This window comes from Oryza sativa, chromosome 11 (genome assembly GCF_034140825.1).
Source record: "Oryza sativa Japonica Group chromosome 11, ASM3414082v1".
In the NCBI taxonomy this organism is placed as follows: Eukaryota; Viridiplantae; Streptophyta; class Magnoliopsida; order Poales; family Poaceae; genus Oryza; species Oryza sativa.
The window spans coordinates 518,161-537,514 of NC_089045.1; the positions used below are offsets into that span (position 1 = coordinate 518,161).

Genomic DNA, 19,354 nt, shown 5'->3' on the forward strand with positions numbered 1-19,354 from the left:
AAAACGTCCTAACCTGCAGTGCTTGTTCATCAATGTAATACATGGTTGGTGGATGTGAACTTTTGTTTGGAGCAAGCACGATGTCAGGAGTAGTCAGGACGAGGGGGTGGAGTGCACTGGCACAGAGCAACACAATTACAGAAGCAAAGAAGAGCAAGCTAGCTGTTTACAGGTAGGCTGCTTCAGAACAGGATTATGGGTGGTGTGGTCATAGGACCTCTGTACCTTTTGGCGCATGTGCCACTCCCTGCTCTTCTCTCCTTTCTTGCTCCTCAACCGTGTTCATCTGTGTGTCACACTGTCAGCATACTAGAAACTCTGCAACAATCTGGCCTTTGTTTTGTGAGAGTACAGTGATGAGACTTGTCATCCACAAGAAAAAAAAAAGGTAGCATTTCTTCAAAGCAAAAGAAAAGTGCACACATGACTAATTAAAAAGTTTTTTTTTCTTTTTCCTGTGGCTGTATAATAAACTGGTAAATAGACAAATTGAAGTAGCCATGTGATGGAACTGAAAATGCCCCAGAAGTCAGAAACAACATTATAGATGAGATCTAATATAGCATTTCCTCCATACACTTTAATTTCACATGCCACTTCATAGCATAAAGGAAGCAATTGCACATGAACATGACCAATTTATGCCTATCTTGTAATGTGCATTTGCATTATGCACCTTGTAGTTGCATGCTTGGCATGATATAACCTAAGGTAGCATGAACAGTATGTACAGTTATATTTTTATTACCATGAATAGTTGAATTTGAGTGAATTACCCAATTAAGCTTTTTTGCTCCTCTGCTGCAACCAGATGGGCCATAGTTCTGCCCTTATTTCTCAACCTCCTTTGCTACCACCCATTGTCAACAGACACCATGGACATGCTCCAGAATGGAGACTTCCTCATGGGGCCTAGCAGGAGCTGTTCTGAACACTATTGTTGGACCATTCCCTGCAGAAATAATTACAGTTCAATGCATAGATGAGTACTTTGCATTCCATCAAGTGGACAAAATTTGCAGAGTAAAATAGCAAGGTCTACAAATTCAATATTACCAGTGGACATGTCAAAGGTTGATCAGATGAGGAGGAAGCATTCAACCAGCAGCAATCGGTTAGAATGATGAAGCAGAACCTATCCATTGTGTATAGCATTATGAAATTCGAAACACCATGACAACAGTAGATGCCCTTTCACGAGTTCGACGATTTATTGTGAAGAATCTACAACAAACTAGGATATAAAGTTCTATAGATTGCAATCCCAGGCTGTTCCGTACCCATGACTCATGAATCATGCCTAATATACTTAACAACCATAATCAAATTCAGACCTAGTAGACGAATCACCTGATTGCGAGGGGAATACCGTGAGACGTGAGATATGACCAAATCATGCAATTCCGTTATGCTAACTAATAATAATAAAAAAAGAGAAACACTTCCAATGTAGCCTTTTTCACCTTTCAGATTCACTTGATATATAAAGCTTCTGTAAACCAAACAAAAAAGTGGCCCAGAAGCAGTTTCAGCATAAGTTTGGACACAGCCACACAACTCTGAACATTCAACAACAGAAATCTACGATTACAAATATCTGTCAGAGCAACACTAACATTTTTATTCATCTTTCATAGCCATCTCATGCCTCCGTTTCTGTGCAACCTCAACAAGCAGAGTCAGCAGGGCTTCACATACCTGTGATGTGTCTGCCTGATCCCTAGGTTCCTCTTTGAGTGAAGAATAAACCATCCATGCATGGTCTAACTTCCGCTCTGGCCGGACTACTACTGATCCAGGAACTTCAGCATCCTTCCTTGTCACAAGACCATCACTCTTCTCACCATACCTTGCCACCAGAAGTTGTGAGCATGCTGCCATTGCAGCTGAAAGTGGCATTACAACTGGGATCCTAGTAGGATTCCCATCAGCTGCAGCTGGGAGCTCCAAGTGTGCAACATGAGAGAGGGCAGTAAGCACACTTGGGGTGATGCTAGCCTCTGTATGGAATGAGACAATGGGAACCTCAGGAGGCAATGGGTTCTGCCGCAGGAATTCTTTCCTCCTCTCATATGTCAGGTCTTCCAGAGCCTGAAGATCACCCTGAAGGAAAAAAAAAGAGAAAACAATAAACATCAGTGTCGTCCATTGTGCAGGCTGACAAGGTAACAATCAAGCTCATCAAGACAAATACCTTAAGGACTTTGGATACCAAAATCTCCATGAGTTTACGTAACCTGACATAATCACCAAGCTGGCCTTCTCGCAAGATATCTGAAGCAACCGGGCTTCCTCCATATGGGCTTTGAGCTAAAGCCAAACCTGCGACCTTGTCTTTCAGTTGTGGCCAGTAAAGGGAGAGGGCTGCTGCTGCATCTACACCACCCTTGCTATGGCCGAGAAGTAGCACCCGCTTCTTCGATCCCCAGTATATTTCTTCTATATATTCCTTTATTTCCCTTGCATTTTTACTTACTGAAGACTGTATAATTCATTATATGTTACTTGATGAAAACAATATTAAGAGTAAGTAACAAAGAATATTACTGTATGGAAGTACCTCACTGTGAATCTTGGCAATGTGACAAGCCAGACCCATCTTGGAGAAATATGATTTTGTCTTGACAAAGTAAAGAGGCCCATGGTTACTAAACAAGCCTGCAAACAATAGAAAAGCTAATGTCAACACAGAAAATTGCCAAAATGCGAATTCACAACCAAAGTGGCAGCAAACTTGCCTGGAACCAACAGATAGACCATCGAATCAGGCAGCTTGTGTTCATTTTTTCTGACAGTGAATCAAATGATCACATGAGATAAAAAAGACGAAGCATACATTACATCTTTTATTAAGAGCAGTTGCATAATTTAAACATTGAAATTTTGAAATGCAAATTATTATGTTTGCTGACCTCACAGCATCAAGAATTTCCAAGAATCTGGCAGTTCCGTCCTCAGTTGGAGGTAAGCTTTGATCCTGCTGAAGCCATCCAATATCATCGGCTGAGCCACGAACAGTTTTCCGAGCACGTTCTACAAGACTGACAAAAAGATATTAAGGATATCAAAGACTAGTCCTCCCAACACCAGAACATCTTATAAAAGAACACCTCATCCACGAAAGCTAAATTTTATATTCCAATTTACTCTTAATGGACATCAAATGACACGTGTTTTCATGCACACCTATTGACTTGATTATTTGGTACAGTGCATAAAATAGAAGTGTGTGCACTAAAAAAAGAGTCAGTTCCAATAGATGTCAATTGCATAACAACTTAACAAGTGCACTTAACACTTCATAAAGTTCAAGCATGCATAGTTTATTCATGATATAGTGATGATATGGTATTTGCAGCTTGTGTCACACTATCACCTATTTGTTTGATTAGAATTCACAGGACAAGACGAAAAACCAAATGCAAAAGCAGTCTGTACCCTTGAAACAGTGAAGCCCCATTCTGGAAGACGCGCAAAGGTGCCATCTGTTCTGTGATTTCTTGAGATGAGCTTCCAGTATTATCAATTTCACCAGGAGATGAGTCTGCTGACTGTTCGGAAGAAGCCTGAAAAGAGGATCCACCAGCAGTTGATGCAGGTGGCAGCGTCGCTAGCTCTTGCCCTTCGTCAGAAATAGCTGTGCAATAAATCAAGGAGATGCAGCAGAATTACCACATTGTGTATTTTGTTATGAAATTGGCACAAAAGAGTCATTCGGCGAAGTCAAGGAGAAGCTAACCTGTGTAACCAGATACTGGGAGGCACTGGGTAAGATATGAAGCTGTCTGGGCCAGATAAGACGCAGCTTGGTTTAAAGCTGGGACGGAGAGGAAGAGCTGTGAATCTTCAATCCTGTTGGCTGAATAACTAGCATCAACCTAGATATATCAATGAACATTAACAAAATTGGAATCATGATATGGCTGCCTATGATGGCAACAAAAGGCTATATTGATCCAGGACAAACTTTTGGCAAGTGAATGCATAGGGGTGGTCCAGCAAATAGTAACATAGGGAAAAAAAGTAGAAGCACATACAGATGATGCAGAAGTAGAAGGCTGACCCAGATTTGAAGGTAAATCCTCCATGGTTGGCTCTTTATCCTAGCAATTAACATTAAATTGGTGTTGGTGAATACGCAATTCATGGATGTACTACATGTGAAGCAACGAGAATAGAAAATGCAATAACCAGTGGGCAATCATTTAGAAGGCTATGAGATGGAGTCACTGGTAGCGTGTGAGGAAGTCAGGATTTAGGGCATCAAAGATGTCATTACTGGTGGGCAAGCCTAATTAAGGTATCCCCTATCTGATCTCTTGAGTAAAGAGGAGGGAAAAAAAGAAAACATTCCTTGAATTCGCCGATATCGGTTACCAACCAATTCCAAGTTTACGGCAGCTAGGCAAGAGTACTCGCAAGTGGGGATCTCCAATTCTCGATTCATCCAAGGAAGAAGAAGAAGAAGAAGAAGAAGTTACCGCAATCAAGAAGATGGAGGGAGGGTTTGGAGGCGATGCCGATGCGTTCCTTTCCTTGTGCTCCACTCGACTCGATCGTTGGCCTGCTACTGCGACTGCGCTCCCTCGGAATCTGATTGGGATTTGGGACGAACAACGGAAAGAAGCGAAGCCCCGCCCCGCCGCGCCGCTTTCTTCCGGAGTCCAGACTTTTCTGGTCTTCCTTCTATTTGGGCTGGGCCTGCAATCATCATCACTTCAGTTCACACTGTGAAAAGTCTGGACCTCCTCCTATTTGGGCTGGGCCTGCAATCATCATCACTTCAAACTGTTAATGAGGCATCACCAAAAGCTAAGCTTTCTGTATGAGTATGATGATGATGATGATGAATCAGTCGTCTTCTCATCCAATTCAAGCTAGTTACAGCCAGCAGCAGCATCGAAAACCAAACAAGATATTTCAAGGGCAGAGCCGACAAGATACTACCAACAATATGCTATACTAGTAACGGGAGTAAAATGAGACTTTTTTTCAACAATGACTCCAGCAATGAGCTATCTATCTTATCCAACAACAAGCTGCTTGCCTTCAATGATTACACGTTCGAATTCGCCAGGAAATTCTCCCATATTTAATAATTCATTCTTCTTACTCCTACACTTCTCCTTCAGTGATCATATCGAGTTACAGGTCTAACACGCTGAGAGTTGAGAGTTGCTGAGGCTGGGAATACAATTCATCAGTATACTAACACCAAAAGTTCTCTCACATATAGCCAACCTAACAGGTAAACATCACAGCCAGCTCAACCGCTAGCCCATACATCATCTTATCTCTAGTTACTACCCATATTTGTACCCCAAGCATAGATTCTATCTCCCGTCTTCATCCCTTTCTTCCTCCACCTCTTCCTTCTCATACTCGGGATCAGAACCGTCTAGGTCTGAAAATGGATTCTCGCTATTGGAATCATCATCCTCATCTTCTGACAACTCCGCAGGATAATCATATAATGGATTATCCTCCGCTGCGTATTCAAGATCGACAAGTTAAGAAAATCAGATAATAAGGACTCTCACTGGTTCACCATGGAAGCAGGTGGACGGTTGTACAATTACCATTTGAATCATCTGTATCATAAGGATCGTCATCATCATAACACACATCATCGCCATTGTCCACTTGTAACCTGATGTAAAAAGGAATGCTCAGAAAAGATCACCACAGAAGAATGTACCATAGTAAACACATGTCAATCAGATTACAGTGGGTATGGAGCTGAAGATGTGCCCTCCATTGTTGTATCATCATCCACCTCTTTGACAGTATATATGTCATAAACATCTGAATCTGCTCATCAGAAAAAACATGCCCATCAAAACTAGTGCTGGAGCAAAAGTTCTCGCTATGTTTGAGCCTTATGCACATAACTAATTCATGATTCAAACATTCATGACATTGGTATGAATGACAAATGAAGAGCGAAAAATATGTCTCCTCACACTAAAGGTTGTAACCCATAAAGAAAATCATTGGTCTGTTCAATCTTGCGTTAGCACAGGAGTGGCAGAATTTATTTCACACTAATCACATCCTACTTCCTTCTCCATAGTCAATACAGAACTGAATTCAACACCTCCAAGAATAGCATATTTTAGCCTTAGCTGGCTCAACTATGAATTAATAGATGGAAAGGCAACCAAAATCCACAATTTCTAAAGTAAAAGTTACAATCGAAATTTCAGATTTTTTTTTGAACATCTGAAGGAAAAGTTACAGACCTTCCGATTGTGCCAGCGAAATAATATCTGATTCAATTTCTTCAGCAGCTGATGGCAAATGTTCCCGTATAAGTGGAAGAAAATTGCATAAAATTGCACCCTCTTCAAAAGAGGTAATCCTGAAGAGAAACACGATAAGAACCATGAAACAGTACAACATTTCGTTTTTGGAAGAACTAATAAATCTCACAAGGAAAAACTTGCCTTGGTTCTGCTGGATGCTTCTCTTCATCAGAATCTACTTGGACAGCATCATAAAGATGGCATATTTCTCGTAGTGATTCATCAACTTCATTCCTGTCTCCTTTCCGACTCCTCCAAATTTGTGCAAAGCGAGCATTTCTTCCAAGGTCCTATAAAGGATTAATGAACAAAACTTGCATAAAAATGTGGGAACAGCACAAGAAGGCACTGCCACATCTCTTCTCTGGATGTGTAGCAAATGATTCGACCCAAAAAAATTCTAGTGACAAGAAGGGTACTAATAATACTGTATCAGCCGGCTACCAAGTCCTAACATATGTAATACGATTCTCCAAGGCCCATGCCAATAACAACACCTGGGAATGACCAAACTTAATAGAGTTGGCTCAAAGATAATATCACGAACCCTGTCTCTCCTATTTTTGGGTCAATCCATAAAATATTTCCTTCATATACTCTATCCACCAAATTCATAGTAGTTAGTACAACTACAAACTTAAGCATATGAAGTTGACTATAGTAAGAAAATAGGCACACCTCATGCCTCTGTCTGGCTGCTGATCGTAGCTGGTCTTGTTTCTGTTCGCAGAAAAAAGAACAATGTTAGCATATGAAAAGTACATAACAACCTTCCTTATTTCAAAATCTTCAAGAACAAGATGCATAAAGCAGTAGTAAAGTACTGTAGCTGTTACTATCAGTGAAGGGTCTTTCAAATATTCAAGGAAAATACTAAAAGAAACGTTTACTAATAATATTTTTCATGGGAACAACTGAAGACATGGTAAAATTATAACAATTAAAATAAGTAAATACTAGGAAAAAGTTTGACTTACTTTATCTTGATTAGTTCTGTTGTTCCATTCCTTTGTCTTGCTCTTTATCTCTTTGGCATCCAAGTCAGAATGCTACAAAGTAAAATGGAGTAATTGTGATCCACTGTTCAACTCTTATGGTACATAAGGTAAAGTACAGCTCGCAATACTTTTTTTTTCAAAAGATAATTTAGTTGCATAATGTTGGTCTCCATAAGTCAATCAAAAAATTGTTCAAGATCAAATACTGAGCTCTATTGTCTATATAACTCCCTGAAAAGTAATAACAGGAGATATACTCAGATGCTGATGAGTAATGACACATTAACTGAACTGATTATGCCATATGCGAGGAAACCAAATTGTAGAAGACTAGACAAATTTAACAAGCAAGGAAAAGAAAATGATTATTACCAGAAGAGAGTGCAAAACATCTTGAACTGCCTCAGAATGGTGTACTGTCTCAATGTGCTGTACCAGAAGTTTCTTAATTCGTGGTTCCTCTGAAGCTGTAAGCACAGAAAATATGAATATCACATTTATGTGCAGTGTCAAAGTACATTATATGCAACTCATGTTCGCGGTATCATGGAGGCTGATTAACCGGTAAGTAGAATCCTACTATTGTATTATCAGGACGAGTATCTTCCGGCACCAATTTGCACAGACAAGCAACTGCTGGTGTGATTACTGATTAAGTTAATAGCGTGTCACAAATGAGAACCTAGGTGTAGCTCAGTGGTAAAGATGTTGCCTTGCATCTGTGAGGCCTGCATTCGAGCCATGCTTTCGACGCTAATACTCACCGATTCACCTTATATTTAATGCATAAATATGTTTGCCCTTAATTTGATACTAATTTCTTCCTTAGTATCTCACTTATATATTCTTCTGAAAGAAAAAAAATGTTGCTTCTGTCCTAATATTTGATACTAATTATCTCCTCAGTATCTCATATATGTTTATGAAAGGGAAAAAAAAAGCGTGTGACAAGTAGAAGTAGATACCTTTATTAGGAGCAGAGGATGGCTCGGAGACTGAAAGGCTGGAGAAATCGAGCATAGCCTTCTTCACCGGCCTCTCATTGATCTCTAGCCCTAACGAATCACAAAAATCATGTCTGTTTTTTTTCCACTATGAAGTTGGGTAGAGAAAGGGGGAGGAGCAATGAGAGGAAAGGAGAGAGGTTTACTCACAGAAAGCGTCGGGGCGGGTCTGGGAGGGCTTGCGCTTGACACGGACGACGATGGGTTTGTCCCTCTCCTCAGCCTCCGCCTCCGTCGCGGACGCCATCGCCGCCGCCCGCCGGCAAAGCCAAGGTAGGGTTGGTTGGTTCTCTCGCCGTCAGAACAATCGAGAACAAAGTTGGGTGCTTTAAGATTCGTGCTAATACATCTCGACACACCTACGTGGATGGATATACTCGCTCTCGACCGCGCGCCAAAAAAAAAAAAACTCAGACATGGCGGCCACCGTGTCGCTCTCTCTCGTCGTCTCCGCCTCCGGCTTCCCCTATCCATTCCCCTCGCCGCTCTCCAAAACCCTAGCTAACCCCTCCTCCTCCACGTCCCTTCTCCTCGCCGCCTCCCTCTCCCGCGGCGCCACCCCACTGCCCCTCCTGCGGCGCGATGTCTCCGCGGCGTACGGCGACGACGACATGGACGACGACTTCGGGGACTTCGACCTCGACGACGGGGACGGCGTGGGGGACGACGAAGACCTCGACAACGAGCAGGACTACGACGTCGACTACGACCGCCTGCTCGCCCCCGTCAAGGCGCCGCCGCGCCCACTGTCCGGGGAGGGCGACGAGGAGGAGGGGGACATCGCCATGGTCGCCGCCCAGAGCTTCGTCTCCACGCAGGACTCCGCCTCCGACACCGTGGTCGACTACTCCGTCAACGAGGACGAATTCCACAAGATTCGCCTACTGCACTGCGACTTTTTTATCCGCAAGGTGCCTGACCCCGACGACGACGTCTTCGACTTCCGGGAGGTATACATCCTCATTTATCTGTCTAACACTAGTACATTCTTTGCTAATTGCCTGTGTTATCAAGCATGTATTTGACAATGCTATCTGTTAATGCAACATCTCATGACACATTCATTGCAGTGCTATCCAAATTGACAGAACTCAATCTTTTAGGTTGATTGAACTAAATCATGTGTTCCTTCATAATGTGCAACAGATGTATGTCACGCCGCCTGACACTGACATCTACTCCATCCCAAGGGTTCTTGCTCCGATGCCGCAAAAGGTGCCCATGTCTCTTTTTTTTGATCTGTTTCAGGCAAATGTAAATGGGCATTGAGGTGTAATCATTGTTTTCCTGGTTGAAAGCAGTATGTGAGGTGCATGAAGAAAAATTTTGGTCGTTACCACGTTAGTGAGCCGCCTGTTGAGCATTTGCGTGATCCCCTATACAAGACAGAAAGGGAGATCATGAAGGTATGTGTGAGAGTGTTGTTTCCTCTGCTAATTTGTTCTACCACTCTGTTATGCAATTATATTTGTCATAAAGAAAGATTGAGTGGGTAATGCTGCTTGAAAGCTGGAAGTTGCCAACCTTAAAGATTCTGACTGAAATTTATCCCTATTTTTTTTGCCATACTTGTCAGAGTAGAGACCTTATTGTTGTTTGGTGAGAAATTGCCCTTACTGATGGTAGTAGTGACTTGTGAAGATTACATGTCATGCCAAATTGCTTAGCAACAGGTTTTATTCCACGTGGTGGTTATCTGAATCTATAGATCAAATTGTGGGATATCCGATGCATTGTTTATTGTCCTCAAAGATCATATATTGCTAAATAGGAAATAAGGTAAGAACTAAAATTCCTTAGGAGTTTAAACCAGCTAGCTCTGCTTAGCCTAGTCACTGGACCCCTATTAGGCCATTTTTAAACTCAATTCCCATCCAGGCAGTGTAGCAATTCTCTGTTATTCTTGTTTAACATGTCTTTCTGCTTTATGCTTGTTTTGTTTGTCATAATCAATACTAGTTGTTCTTCTCACCAGGGACTCAGACTTAAAACTATTTTTAGTTTCTACCCAATATGCTATCTTTCTTATACCTTAAGAGCATATATGCTGGACTGTTGTTTTCTTCAAAATTTATATATGCTCCATATTTGTTTATGCTGTAGGTTTTCTTAACAAAACATTACAGGAATAGGCGGTGTAACGACCCAGATTTTTTCCTTGATTTTGAAGAGATATATGTTATTGACTCGAAAGCAAGGTCAATCACGAGAGCAAAAGTTGTGGTAAGACGCTTTAAATTTAAATTCTTGAAGCATTCAGAACATAAGTACATAACCATTATATATTTAGGTTGCAGGAGCTCTTTCATCACTAATGTTAGTAGAAAAAAGTATATTAGTATCTGCATGATGATTTGAAGGAACTAGTTTAACGATTTCCATCCTTTGAAATATTGCATGCGACCATTTGGATGACTGGTAAACTGGGTCTGTGATGTCATTGGTTTCACAGTTAGTCCTATGCCTTTTCATCTAGACATTTGTGACAAACATTTATATTCACATTTTTTTTGCATAGTTAAGTTAGTTAATTTTTGTTTTGTTGAGATTATCAATATCGAGCTGCTTATTACAGGTTAGTGTCCCTGAAGGAAAGAAGAGGGACAGGAGAAATGACTTGCTACTCATACGAGATGGAGGGGAATCATTCAGAATAATTGACAAGGTACTATATGCTTTTTTCATGAATACTATCTACTATTGTTGTTGTAGTAGGAGGCTTCAAGGGCTAATGTGGGCTGTTTGTATCAGACCAAAAGGGATGATGCGACCACTGTGATCCAAAGAGAGGAGTGGGCAAAGTCGAGGCAAGATGTGGAGAAGCACTTTAGGAAGCTCCGCGACTTTGACTACTCGAATTGGTTCTGAAGAAATAGTAGCTGGAGTCATTCAGCAGAGAAATTATTTTGCTAATTTTGCAGCTGCTTATATTAGAGGAAGCGACCATGGACCATGGTGCTCAAGGGAGAATCGCCATCTTCGAGTAGGCTAATTATGTGTACTTTAGGTTTTTGTAGCAGGTAGAAGGCATGCCACGTAGCGAGCCTATCTGTACAAAACTGAAAGGTTTGATGCTTGTGAATGCACTACCTTGATGGGTAGCGAACGAATATGTGGTCCTTGGATTCAGAATGCACGTGTTTTTTATAGTATCGGATATCTATACTTGGATTCAGAATTTCCTAGGTAAGCTTTCCCTCCGGTTTTTTATGTATGAATTTCGTAGGCAAGTCCTGTACTCGGCAGAATCCTCAATATAATCTACAAAGTGGCAGACAGCAGACAATTATGTCAGTAAAAATGGTGTTATGGAGGATGCTAATGCAACAATCAAGAAAGTTTATCCAGATAATTCTTCTCCTAGCAGTAGAGTGGCATTGCTGACTGCTACTGCCTTGGATCAGGGGATTGGATCGAACTGGCTGGTACCAGCGGTTTGCAGGATCAATATTCTCGATCAGCAGCGGAAAACGGCGCGGAAGCGTACGTATGTCGGAATAGCATATAGTATAGGGGAACGTAAGAACGTCACAAATGTGCAGAGTGCGTCCCATTCGAAGCCGATCAACCGAATAGCGGATCAACAGAGATGAAAAGGAGCTGAAAAGGAAGAGTCGAATATACTACCAGGATCAAGAACCAGGTGTTGCAAGTCCAGCCTTGCAGACCTTATCATCTCAAAATGGCCTCAGAATTGCAAGAAAAAAAAAAGCAGATCAAGGTGACACATCACACCTCAGATTGTAAAACAGTAAGATCGATAAAATTGTCTAGTGCTTTAACCTCACTTGCACCAGCAAATTAAAGCAAATGAAGAGTCTCATCTTCACATCAGTCAACAAAAAAAATAACAAAGAACAAAAATATGTATCTGTTCTTATAGCTGCAACACTAGAGGAACCAAAATAATCACAATGCAATCGTTATTGGCCTGACCACATGGACAAAAAACATGAGTAAAAATATAAGTCATTCAAACAATATTCCACCCGAATCAAGTAACAAATCACAAACATAATTAAGTAGATCTATTCGATTTACGAAGTGCAAAATATCTAGTCAAATCAGTACACATATTAGAGAACAAGTGCAAAATTCAGAAGTGGTTTCAGTTTTCAGGATATGTGCATCAGTGTACCATTATTTGCACCAGAAAAGAACGGCAAACCACACAGGTTTGTACTCTAAAATAGAGAAAATCCATAAAATGCCATCGACAAGCACCTTGATCCTAGAAATGCCATTGACAAACGCAACTTCCTGAAAATGCCATCGTACAAGCCTATTTCTCCCAGAAATGCCATCACACCGTTAGTCCACACCGTTAGAACAAAACATTTTACAAGAATGACTAAATTGCCCTCACTCCAAATAATACTATCCCAATCCACCGGTAAAAAAAAAACTACCGCTAATGCTTGATGCGTCACATGGCCGGCCTGCCTCGAAGGCGCCGGCCTGACACGCGGCTAGCCAGAGGAAGTGGGAGGCTCACGTCAGCGGCGGCGAATGACTCGTCGTCGCTGTGGTTGGAGTCGGAGTCGGCGCTTCGCTCGCCGTCGCTGGAGGAAGAGGAGGAGAGGCGGGCGAGCCCCGCGGCGGTCATGCTCCAGACGCGGGCGCCGCAGTAGGGGCAGCGGACGTGCGGCTCGAGCGGGCCACGGTGGATGACGAGGAACGCGCGCGTCCGCGACGGCATGAACCCGCGGTACGCGCCCACGATGTCGTCGTACACTGCGCCGGCGACGGCCAGTGGCGGAGCTAGCGGCATCGTTGAGCCCGGGCGAGTAATAGCGTTTTTCGGTGATCGACTAATTTTGATAGGTGTTGACAGCTATTCGTAGTGAAGACGACATCGACGGAGCACGGGCGGCCGCCCGACCTGTCCGGGAGGTGGATCCGCCACTGGCGACGGCCACCGCGTGCTCGCAAAGTGGCCCGGCACGGCGGCGGCCGCGCGGCAGCAGAAGAAGAGCAGCTTCGCCATCACCGGCCAACCTCCCCCAATGAGTCGATGCCTGGGACCGTCGTGCGGATGCCTGCTGCCGAGGCGCCGTCGCCTGGGACCACCGTGCCTGCGGCCGACGCGCCGCCGCCTGGGACCACCGCGCCGCCGCATGCCACCTCCTCGCCGCCCATCGCGTCAACGCCTGGGACCACCGCGCGGACGCCTGCTGCCGACGTGCCGCCGCCTGGGACCGACGCTCCGCTGCCTTCCACCTCCTCGCCGCCCGTCACGTCGACGCCTGGGACCGCTGCCGCAGGCGCCGCCTGGGACCACCGCGCCGCCGCCTGGGAGCCCCGCGCCACCGCCTGCCACCTCGCCGCCCATCGCGTCGACGCCTGGAACTGACGTGCCACCGCCTGGGAGCGTCGCCTTGCCGCTGTCGCCCATCGGGAGCTGGCGATTGAAGTGGAGGGGAGAAATAGTGGCCGGCGATGGGATGGAAGAGAAGGGGATTTATCCTTTGTTGAGGAGGGTAATTTGGTCATTTTGACAAAATTAACGGTGTCTAACAGAGTGAAAGTGACGGCGATGGCATTTTTGGGACAAAATGGCTCGTACGATGGCATTTGCTGGAAGTCGCGTTCGTCGATGGCATTTCTTGGATTAGGGTGTTTATCAATGGCATTTCATGGATTTTCTCTAAACTAAAAACCGTATATATTGTACCTGTTCATATCAGTGCAAATGTGCAATAGAAAGATGCCAGGAGAAAAGGATCTGTCACAGTGGGTGATTACTGATTCCAGCAACAAGATAAAAATAACTAAATAAGCAACAATTGCTTATACATGAAGAATGCAAGAAGCAAAAACGTATGCAGAAGATATCGTGCAACAGATGAAGAAAAGCAACAGGTATGGAAACTTACAAGTACAAAATAGAACAAGGACAAGCTGAAATCATACATGATTTTTAGTTTCTGAGTCTACCTTCACTCATACTGACTGATTTCTGAACTTTCTGATTGGGTCGCTAGCTGTTGCTGATTAAGGATACAATCTGTCATGGTTATAGATACCACATACCTAATAGTAGTTGACTAAATCTCGGTAGGACCCACCACATACCATGTCCTATACGGAAACAATCTTTGGATTTAGGAGGAGTTCCGATAAGGAAAGACAACTAAAATTCTATATGGAAATGACAAGAACTACTCGGATTATATCCATATTGGTTTCTCTAGTTCTACTTGGACAAGGGGACACCTATGAGTATAAATACAAGCCCCCTAGGAGGACAGGGGACACACACTGACCATGAGACGATCAACACGATCACCACGATCGGGACGACCACCTCATCAACACCCAACACAATCAACATACAAGCCTACATACGCCAAGACACGCCGCCTGATATCGACTTTAGGGATAGGCATGGCTACTCCCTTACGGTGTCTCCGGATACCGTCAGGAGAGACGAAAGCACTATCTCTGATCTCGCTAGACACGGATTCGAGGAGGAAGGCTACCCTGTTGTAGACTACGAGTCAGACCTTCAGACTGCCATGTCGACAACAGTTAGATAGGCTATCCACATGTTGTACTGGTGTGATTATGGTGAATAAAAGCAACTCCGACTCCGGCCAACAGGATGTAGGGTTATTACCTGACAACTCAGGGGCCCGAACATGTATAAAAATCCTCGTCCCCATCTCTTTTACCTCAGTCTCGCATATATCCTAGCATCAACGGTCCCCATACTAAGCAAATACCAGAATGACGGCATCAAACGTCGACAGTGGCGCGCCAGGTAGGGGGATTTTGGTGCTTCAGGATTTCGACGAGATGGGTTCAAAGATGGATTCTCCAACAACAATCTACTCGACAACTTCGGTTATGGGGAGATCTAACCCGACCGGAGTATATCGTCCGACGAGATCGGAACCATCGTCGCCAAGGAGAGCTACTATGTCGGCGGCATCCAAGAGCAATCCGACACTAATTCCTCCACGTATGCGGCATTGACTGGTGTGAGAGATCGGCTTATCTCCACCAACAAAACGAGTGCCGTGGAGCTTAAATCAAGAGCCAGATTGATCTGTTCATTGGTGCAAATTCTAAGTCGGATTGGAGGAGTTCTTATGCTTGCACTAGAATCCAATCTCTAGGCAGCATCCTGGTTGGCCGTTCCGACGACGTGGCAAACAGATCAATTAAAGGACCAAAATACAAGGTGCAGGCCTACACGGGGAACAGTACCATACACACAAACGGATCAATTAAGGAGTTACTGTTCCTCACCAAGCATGCACAGTAAGGTATTTAGTAGATTAATTTTTTAAAATTAATCTACTAATTCCGTAGATATATCCGGCATATATATACACAGGTACGCAATATTTTATATATAATTTATCGTACCTATTCGGTATGAGATCATACCGTATTGTCAGGTCTATAATTTATTATGTTTACCTAGAGCATGTTTCTTATACAATCTCCGTTGCACGAGTGCTTCCGATGTTAGGCCAACCACGGTCTAACGCTGGGGGCTCGCTCTGTTTTCTTCTGTATAAATCATGCCTATTTACGGTTTACATAATGCCTGATAATTCCATCTGCTCGTTACATCCTGATAATACTAGAAAATCCAGGCAGTTTTTCGAATATATACTCGATATTCTCTGCTATATATCTTGCCTTCTAGAAAATATTTTTCAGGAACAATTGAGCACTCGAGTAGGTTATGGTCGAGTACACTCCATTATCGAGAACATTCTCGACAAATGCGGAGTTATCGCACCCAACCTACCAACGAAGACCGACGACCTATCTCATAGCACCGGCCATGGCTGGACTACTCGAGAAAAGGTTGTTGTCGGTGACATGGGACCGGGAGTATCATGACTAGAGGCTTGGGCAGGAGCAATCACCCACGAGGCCTGACCCCCTCGGGGGGGTCGGGCCCGAGGGTGATGTGGCCGCCCCCCCCTCTCTTTGTCTCCCCGAGGGGTCGGACTGCTCCCATTTCGGCCCCGAGGGCTGAGGCGCCCCGACCCCTTGTAGGTTTTGCGCCGCGTGTATGGGTTAGGTGAGCACAGCGGGGCTCACCTAACCGCATTTATTGCGGTTTGGACGAGCGCGTCACGCCGCATGTAACGCAGTGCAGCGCGCTCGTTTATCCGGTCTGTGACCAGTCTCAGACCGGTCAGATCGTGGATTAGGTGGCGACAGGCGGTCTGACACACGCCTCGCCCCATCCCGTCAAGATGAGTGCCTCCAAGCACTCGTCCCTAGCCGGAGCCGGCGTGTTACCTCCTGGAGATGGCACGTTGGTCCCGGTCAGATATATGCCAGGCTTCATCCTAACCATTAGAGGCAAGATATTGTATGAAGAAGGGCGAACATGCAGATTGTGAAACTGACACGTGGTGGACAAGAATGACCGGTTTATGACCGGTCTGACACTGGTCATGTCATCAGCAGACATCCATGTTCCCACGTCGCGCCTGCCTCCGGCGGAAGTGGAGGTAGGTATGGGCCGTCCCATCAGAAGGTCATTCGGAGGGCAACCAAACAAATCTCCGTCCATTAATGAAGAGAAGTGAAGTTAGAGGGAAGAGAGGAGAAGTCCCGACACAAAAAAGAGAGATGGTGCATGTGGTATCCCCTTGAGATATAAAAGGAGGACCTTGCCCACCTAGAGAAGAGGAGGATTCGGATCCAGAACGAGGAGGGGCTGGCTTGCACTTTGTAGCTTCTTCATACACAGATCCATCAAAACACAGGAGTAGGGTATTACGCTTCTCAGCGGCCCGAACCTGTATACATCGCCCGTGTCTTGTGTGTTTCCACTCTCGCGAACTTTCCACAGATTAGGAGCTTAGAATCTCACCCAGGGTCCCCGGCCGAACCGGCAAAGGGGGGCCAGCGCGGTCTCCCGGTGAGGAGCTCCACGCTCCGTCATCTGGCGCGCCAGGTAGTGGCCTCTGCGTGTGTTCTTCTAAGCTCTCGCGCTCTTTCGTGTGCGCGAAGCTTTTCCTGTTCAGCCCAATGGCCGAACCAGCAAAGGCGCACAACCTCTCTCCGAGTGTTAGCGGTGACGACGGGGAGCCGAACCCACGCCGTCGAGCTCGTACTCCACTGCCCCCTCCACGCCAAAGTCCTAGGCGGGAGAAGGCGCTCGAGAGGGCCGAAGGATCCGCGACTTCGGCATCCACGGGAGATGGAGAAGGGCGGCGAGATGGGGAGCGTCGCCTCCTCGTCTACGGCGACGGCAGCACGCCCCAGGGTGCGCTCCAAGCTGCAGGCGCGCTCCTACGTCACCCGCCCGTCGCCCATGACCCGGAGTCTCCAGCCCAACGTTGGCTGGACGATGTGGCCAAATTGGTCATGACGGCGCGGCAGCGCCTAGATGCTGGTGGGCGGTCCTCCGCCACCAAGACCTCTGGTGCTGCTACCACCGGCTCCGCGTCGTCAAGACGGAGGGCGCGGCGAGCGGCGGCCGCTGTTCGCCATTCGGCCGCCACTCCTTCGTCAGCGCCTCCGACCCGGGAAGATCTGCGTGGGGGGCCGGATGCCCGCATCAGTATCGAGCGCCGGCGTAATGGCCGGTGTGCTGCCCACGCAACGGAGGGCGCCTCCTCGTCCGGAGTGTCACCTCAGCACGGACGCGGGGATCGGCCCTCCGTGCCCCCGGTTGGTGGTGTCGGCTGTAGAGCCTTTGTGGCGAGCCTTCGGAACGTCCGTTGGCCCCCAAGGTTCCGGCCCACCATCGCCGAAAAATATGATGGCAGCGTCAACCCCGCCGAGTTTCTCCAGGTCTACACGACCGGGATCGAGGCCGCTGGGGGTGACGACAGGGTCATGGCGAATTTCTTTCCCATGGCCCTGAAGGGACAGGCGCGGGGTTGGCTAATGAACTTGCCACCCGCATCTGTCCACTCTTGGGAGGATTTGTGCCAACAGTTCACCATGAACTTTCAAGGCACATATCCGCGCCCAGGTGAAGAGGCGGACTTGCACGCAGTACAGCGAAGGGATGATGAGTCACTTCGCTCATACATTCAGCGGTTCTGTCAAGTCCGCAACACCATACCATGCATCCTTGCACACGCGGTGATCTACGCGTTCAGGGGGGGTGTGCGGCACAACCGCATGCTCGAAAAGATTACCTCCAAAGAGCCCCATACTACCGCGGAGCTTTTTCAGCTCGCGGACCGAGTGGCTCGTAAGGAGGAGGCATGGACCTGGAACCCCTCCGGTTCCGGAGTGGCAGCTTCGGCCGCCCCCGGATCCGCTGCTCAGACAGGGCGGCGTGACAGGAGGAGGAAGAAGAGGTCACCCCATTCCGACGACGAGGGTCATGTCCTCGCCGTCGAGGGCGCTTCACGGGCCACCCGAAAGGGGAGGCCTGCGAGCGATAGAAAGAAGGAGGCCAGCGCTCCCAGCAGGGAGCGCCCAACCGGCAAGTGGTGCACCGTCCACAACACCTCCCTTCATGACCTCGCGGACTGCCACGCAGTCAAAAGTTTGGCTGAGCGGACGAGGAAGTTGGAGGAGGAGAGGAGGCAGGAGCGCCGAGAGGGCAAGTCCCCGGCGGTTCCTTCCGGCAATCGGCGAAGTGAGGCCAAGCAGAAGGCCCCCGCCGAGGACATCAATGGCGGCGATGATGACCTAGGTTTCCAAGAGCCTGGGGCCGCCATTGCCACTGTCGATGGGGGAGCGTGTGCTCACGTTTCTCGCCGGAGCCTCAAGGCCATGAAGCGGGAACTTCTGGCCGCGGCCCCTACTCATGAGGCGACACGCCGGGCGCGGTGGTCGGAGGTTGCCCTCACCTTCGACCAGACCGACCACCCACCGTGCGTTGCCCGGGGAGGACAGATCGCAATGGTGGTTTCCCCCACTGTTTGCAACGTGAAGCTGGGGCGTGTCCTCATTGATGGAGGAGCAGCCCTCAACATCCTTTCCCCCGCAGCCTTTGACGCCATCAAGGCCCCGGGGATGGTGCTCCGACCGTCCCAACCGATTATCGGTGTGACGCCGGGGCACACTTGGCCGCTAGGTCATATCGACCTTCCAGTCACCTTCGGTG

At 46.5% G+C, this 19,354-nt stretch overlaps 4 protein-coding genes across 6 annotated transcripts; 1 reads left to right on the forward strand and 3 right to left on the reverse strand.

Moving 5' to 3' along the window:
* Positions 1–1,450: 1,450 nt before the first annotated feature.
* On the reverse strand, positions 1,451–4,595 carry LOC9268777 (uncharacterized). Of its 3 annotated transcripts, none has more exons than XM_066305448.1 (9): positions 4,482–4,595; positions 4,064–4,103; positions 3,740–3,817; positions 3,439–3,637; positions 2,913–3,041; positions 2,739–2,788; positions 2,561–2,658; positions 2,195–2,482; positions 1,451–2,103 (listed from the first exon to the last, which is right to left on the reverse strand). In XM_066305448.1, the coding sequence occupies exons 2-9, from the start codon at positions 4,086–4,088 to the stop codon at positions 1,621–1,623; spliced, it is 1,350 nt and encodes a 449-aa protein (XP_066161545.1). In that variant the 5' UTR covers positions 4,089–4,103; positions 4,482–4,595; the 3' UTR covers positions 1,451–1,620. The 3 variants fall into 3 exon arrangements, with proteins under 3 accessions (XP_066161545.1, XP_025877027.1, XP_066161546.1); XM_026021242.2 differs by having other exon boundaries at positions 3,740–3,878; positions 4,038–4,103; XM_066305449.1 differs by lacking the exon at positions 4,064–4,103.
* Positions 4,596–5,069: 474 nt separating this feature from the next.
* LOC4349576 (RNA-directed DNA methylation 4) lies at positions 5,070–8,607 on the reverse strand. Its single transcript, XM_015761741.3, has 10 exons — positions 8,458–8,607; positions 8,269–8,358; positions 7,676–7,770; positions 7,283–7,354; positions 6,984–7,025; positions 6,447–6,595; positions 6,243–6,361; positions 5,727–5,811; positions 5,580–5,650; positions 5,070–5,488 (listed from the first exon to the last, which is right to left on the reverse strand). The coding sequence occupies exons 1-10, from the start codon at positions 8,552–8,554 to the stop codon at positions 5,334–5,336; spliced, it is 975 nt and encodes a 324-aa protein (XP_015617227.1). The 5' UTR covers positions 8,555–8,607; the 3' UTR covers positions 5,070–5,333.
* Positions 8,608–8,719: 112 nt separating this feature from the next.
* LOC4349577 (PLASTID TRANSCRIPTIONALLY ACTIVE protein 6, chloroplastic) lies at positions 8,720–11,459 on the forward strand. The gene is made up of 6 exons (XM_015761740.3): positions 8,720–9,257; positions 9,454–9,522; positions 9,609–9,713; positions 10,411–10,530; positions 10,883–10,972; positions 11,059–11,459. The coding sequence occupies exons 1-6, from the start codon at positions 8,724–8,726 to the stop codon at positions 11,173–11,175; spliced, it is 1,035 nt and encodes a 344-aa protein (XP_015617226.1). The 5' UTR covers positions 8,720–8,723; the 3' UTR covers positions 11,176–11,459.
* Positions 11,460–12,733: 1,274 nt separating this feature from the next.
* LOC112936827 (EID1-like F-box protein 3) lies at positions 12,734–13,426 on the reverse strand. The gene is made up of 3 exons (XM_026021129.2): positions 13,227–13,426; positions 13,132–13,189; positions 12,734–13,057 (listed from the first exon to the last, which is right to left on the reverse strand). Exons 1-3 carry the CDS (start codon positions 13,424–13,426, stop codon positions 12,734–12,736), a joined length of 582 nt encoding a protein of 193 aa, XP_025876914.1.
* Between the last annotated feature and the right edge of the window lie 5,928 nt (positions 13,427–19,354).

Excerpts from the sequence above, each read along its gene's own strand:
- LOC112936827 (XM_026021129.2), bottom strand. The coding sequence starts at position 13,426 with ATGCGGCGGCGCGGTGGTCCCAGGCGGCGGCGCGTCGGCCGCAGGCAC. Across the intron at positions 13,190-13,226 it reads GGCCACTTTGCGAGCACGCG|GTCGGGCGGCCGCCCGTGCT; the intron begins GTGGCCGTCGCC and ends CCTCCCGGACAG. Across the intron at positions 13,058-13,131 it reads CTACGAATAGCTGTCAACAC|GCCGTCGCCGGCGCAGTGTA; the intron begins CTATCAAAATTA and ends GCTCCGCCACTG.
- LOC9268777 (XM_026021242.2), bottom strand. The coding sequence starts at position 4,088 with ATGGAGGATTTACCTTCAAATCTGGGTCAGCCTTCTACTTCTGCATCA. Across the intron at positions 2,483-2,560 it reads TTGCCAAGATTCACAGTGAG|TCTTCAGTAAGTAAAAATGC; the intron begins GTACTTCCATAC and ends TGAATTATACAG. Across the intron at positions 2,104-2,194 it reads TGGTATCCAAAGTCCTTAAG|GGTGATCTTCAGGCTCTGGA; the intron begins GTATTTGTCTTG and ends TTTTTCCTTCAG.
- LOC4349576 (XM_015761741.3), bottom strand. The coding sequence starts at position 8,554 with ATGGCGTCCGCGACGGAGGCGGAGGCTGAGGAGAGGGACAAACCCATC. Across the intron at positions 6,362-6,446 it reads AAGCATCCAGCAGAACCAAG|GATTACCTCTTTTGAAGAGG; the intron begins GCAAGTTTTTCC and ends GTTTCTCTTCAG. Across the intron at positions 5,651-5,726 it reads TCTTCAGCTCCATACCCACT|GTTACAAGTGGACAATGGCG; the intron begins GTAATCTGATTG and ends TTTTTACATCAG.
- LOC4349577 (XM_015761740.3), top strand. The coding sequence starts at position 8,724 with ATGGCGGCCACCGTGTCGCTCTCTCTCGTCGTCTCCGCCTCCGGCTTC. Across the intron at positions 9,258-9,453 it reads ACGTCTTCGACTTCCGGGAG|ATGTATGTCACGCCGCCTGA; the intron begins GTATACATCCTC and ends AATGTGCAACAG. Across the intron at positions 10,973-11,058 it reads CATTCAGAATAATTGACAAG|ACCAAAAGGGATGATGCGAC; the intron begins GTACTATATGCT and ends TGTTTGTATCAG.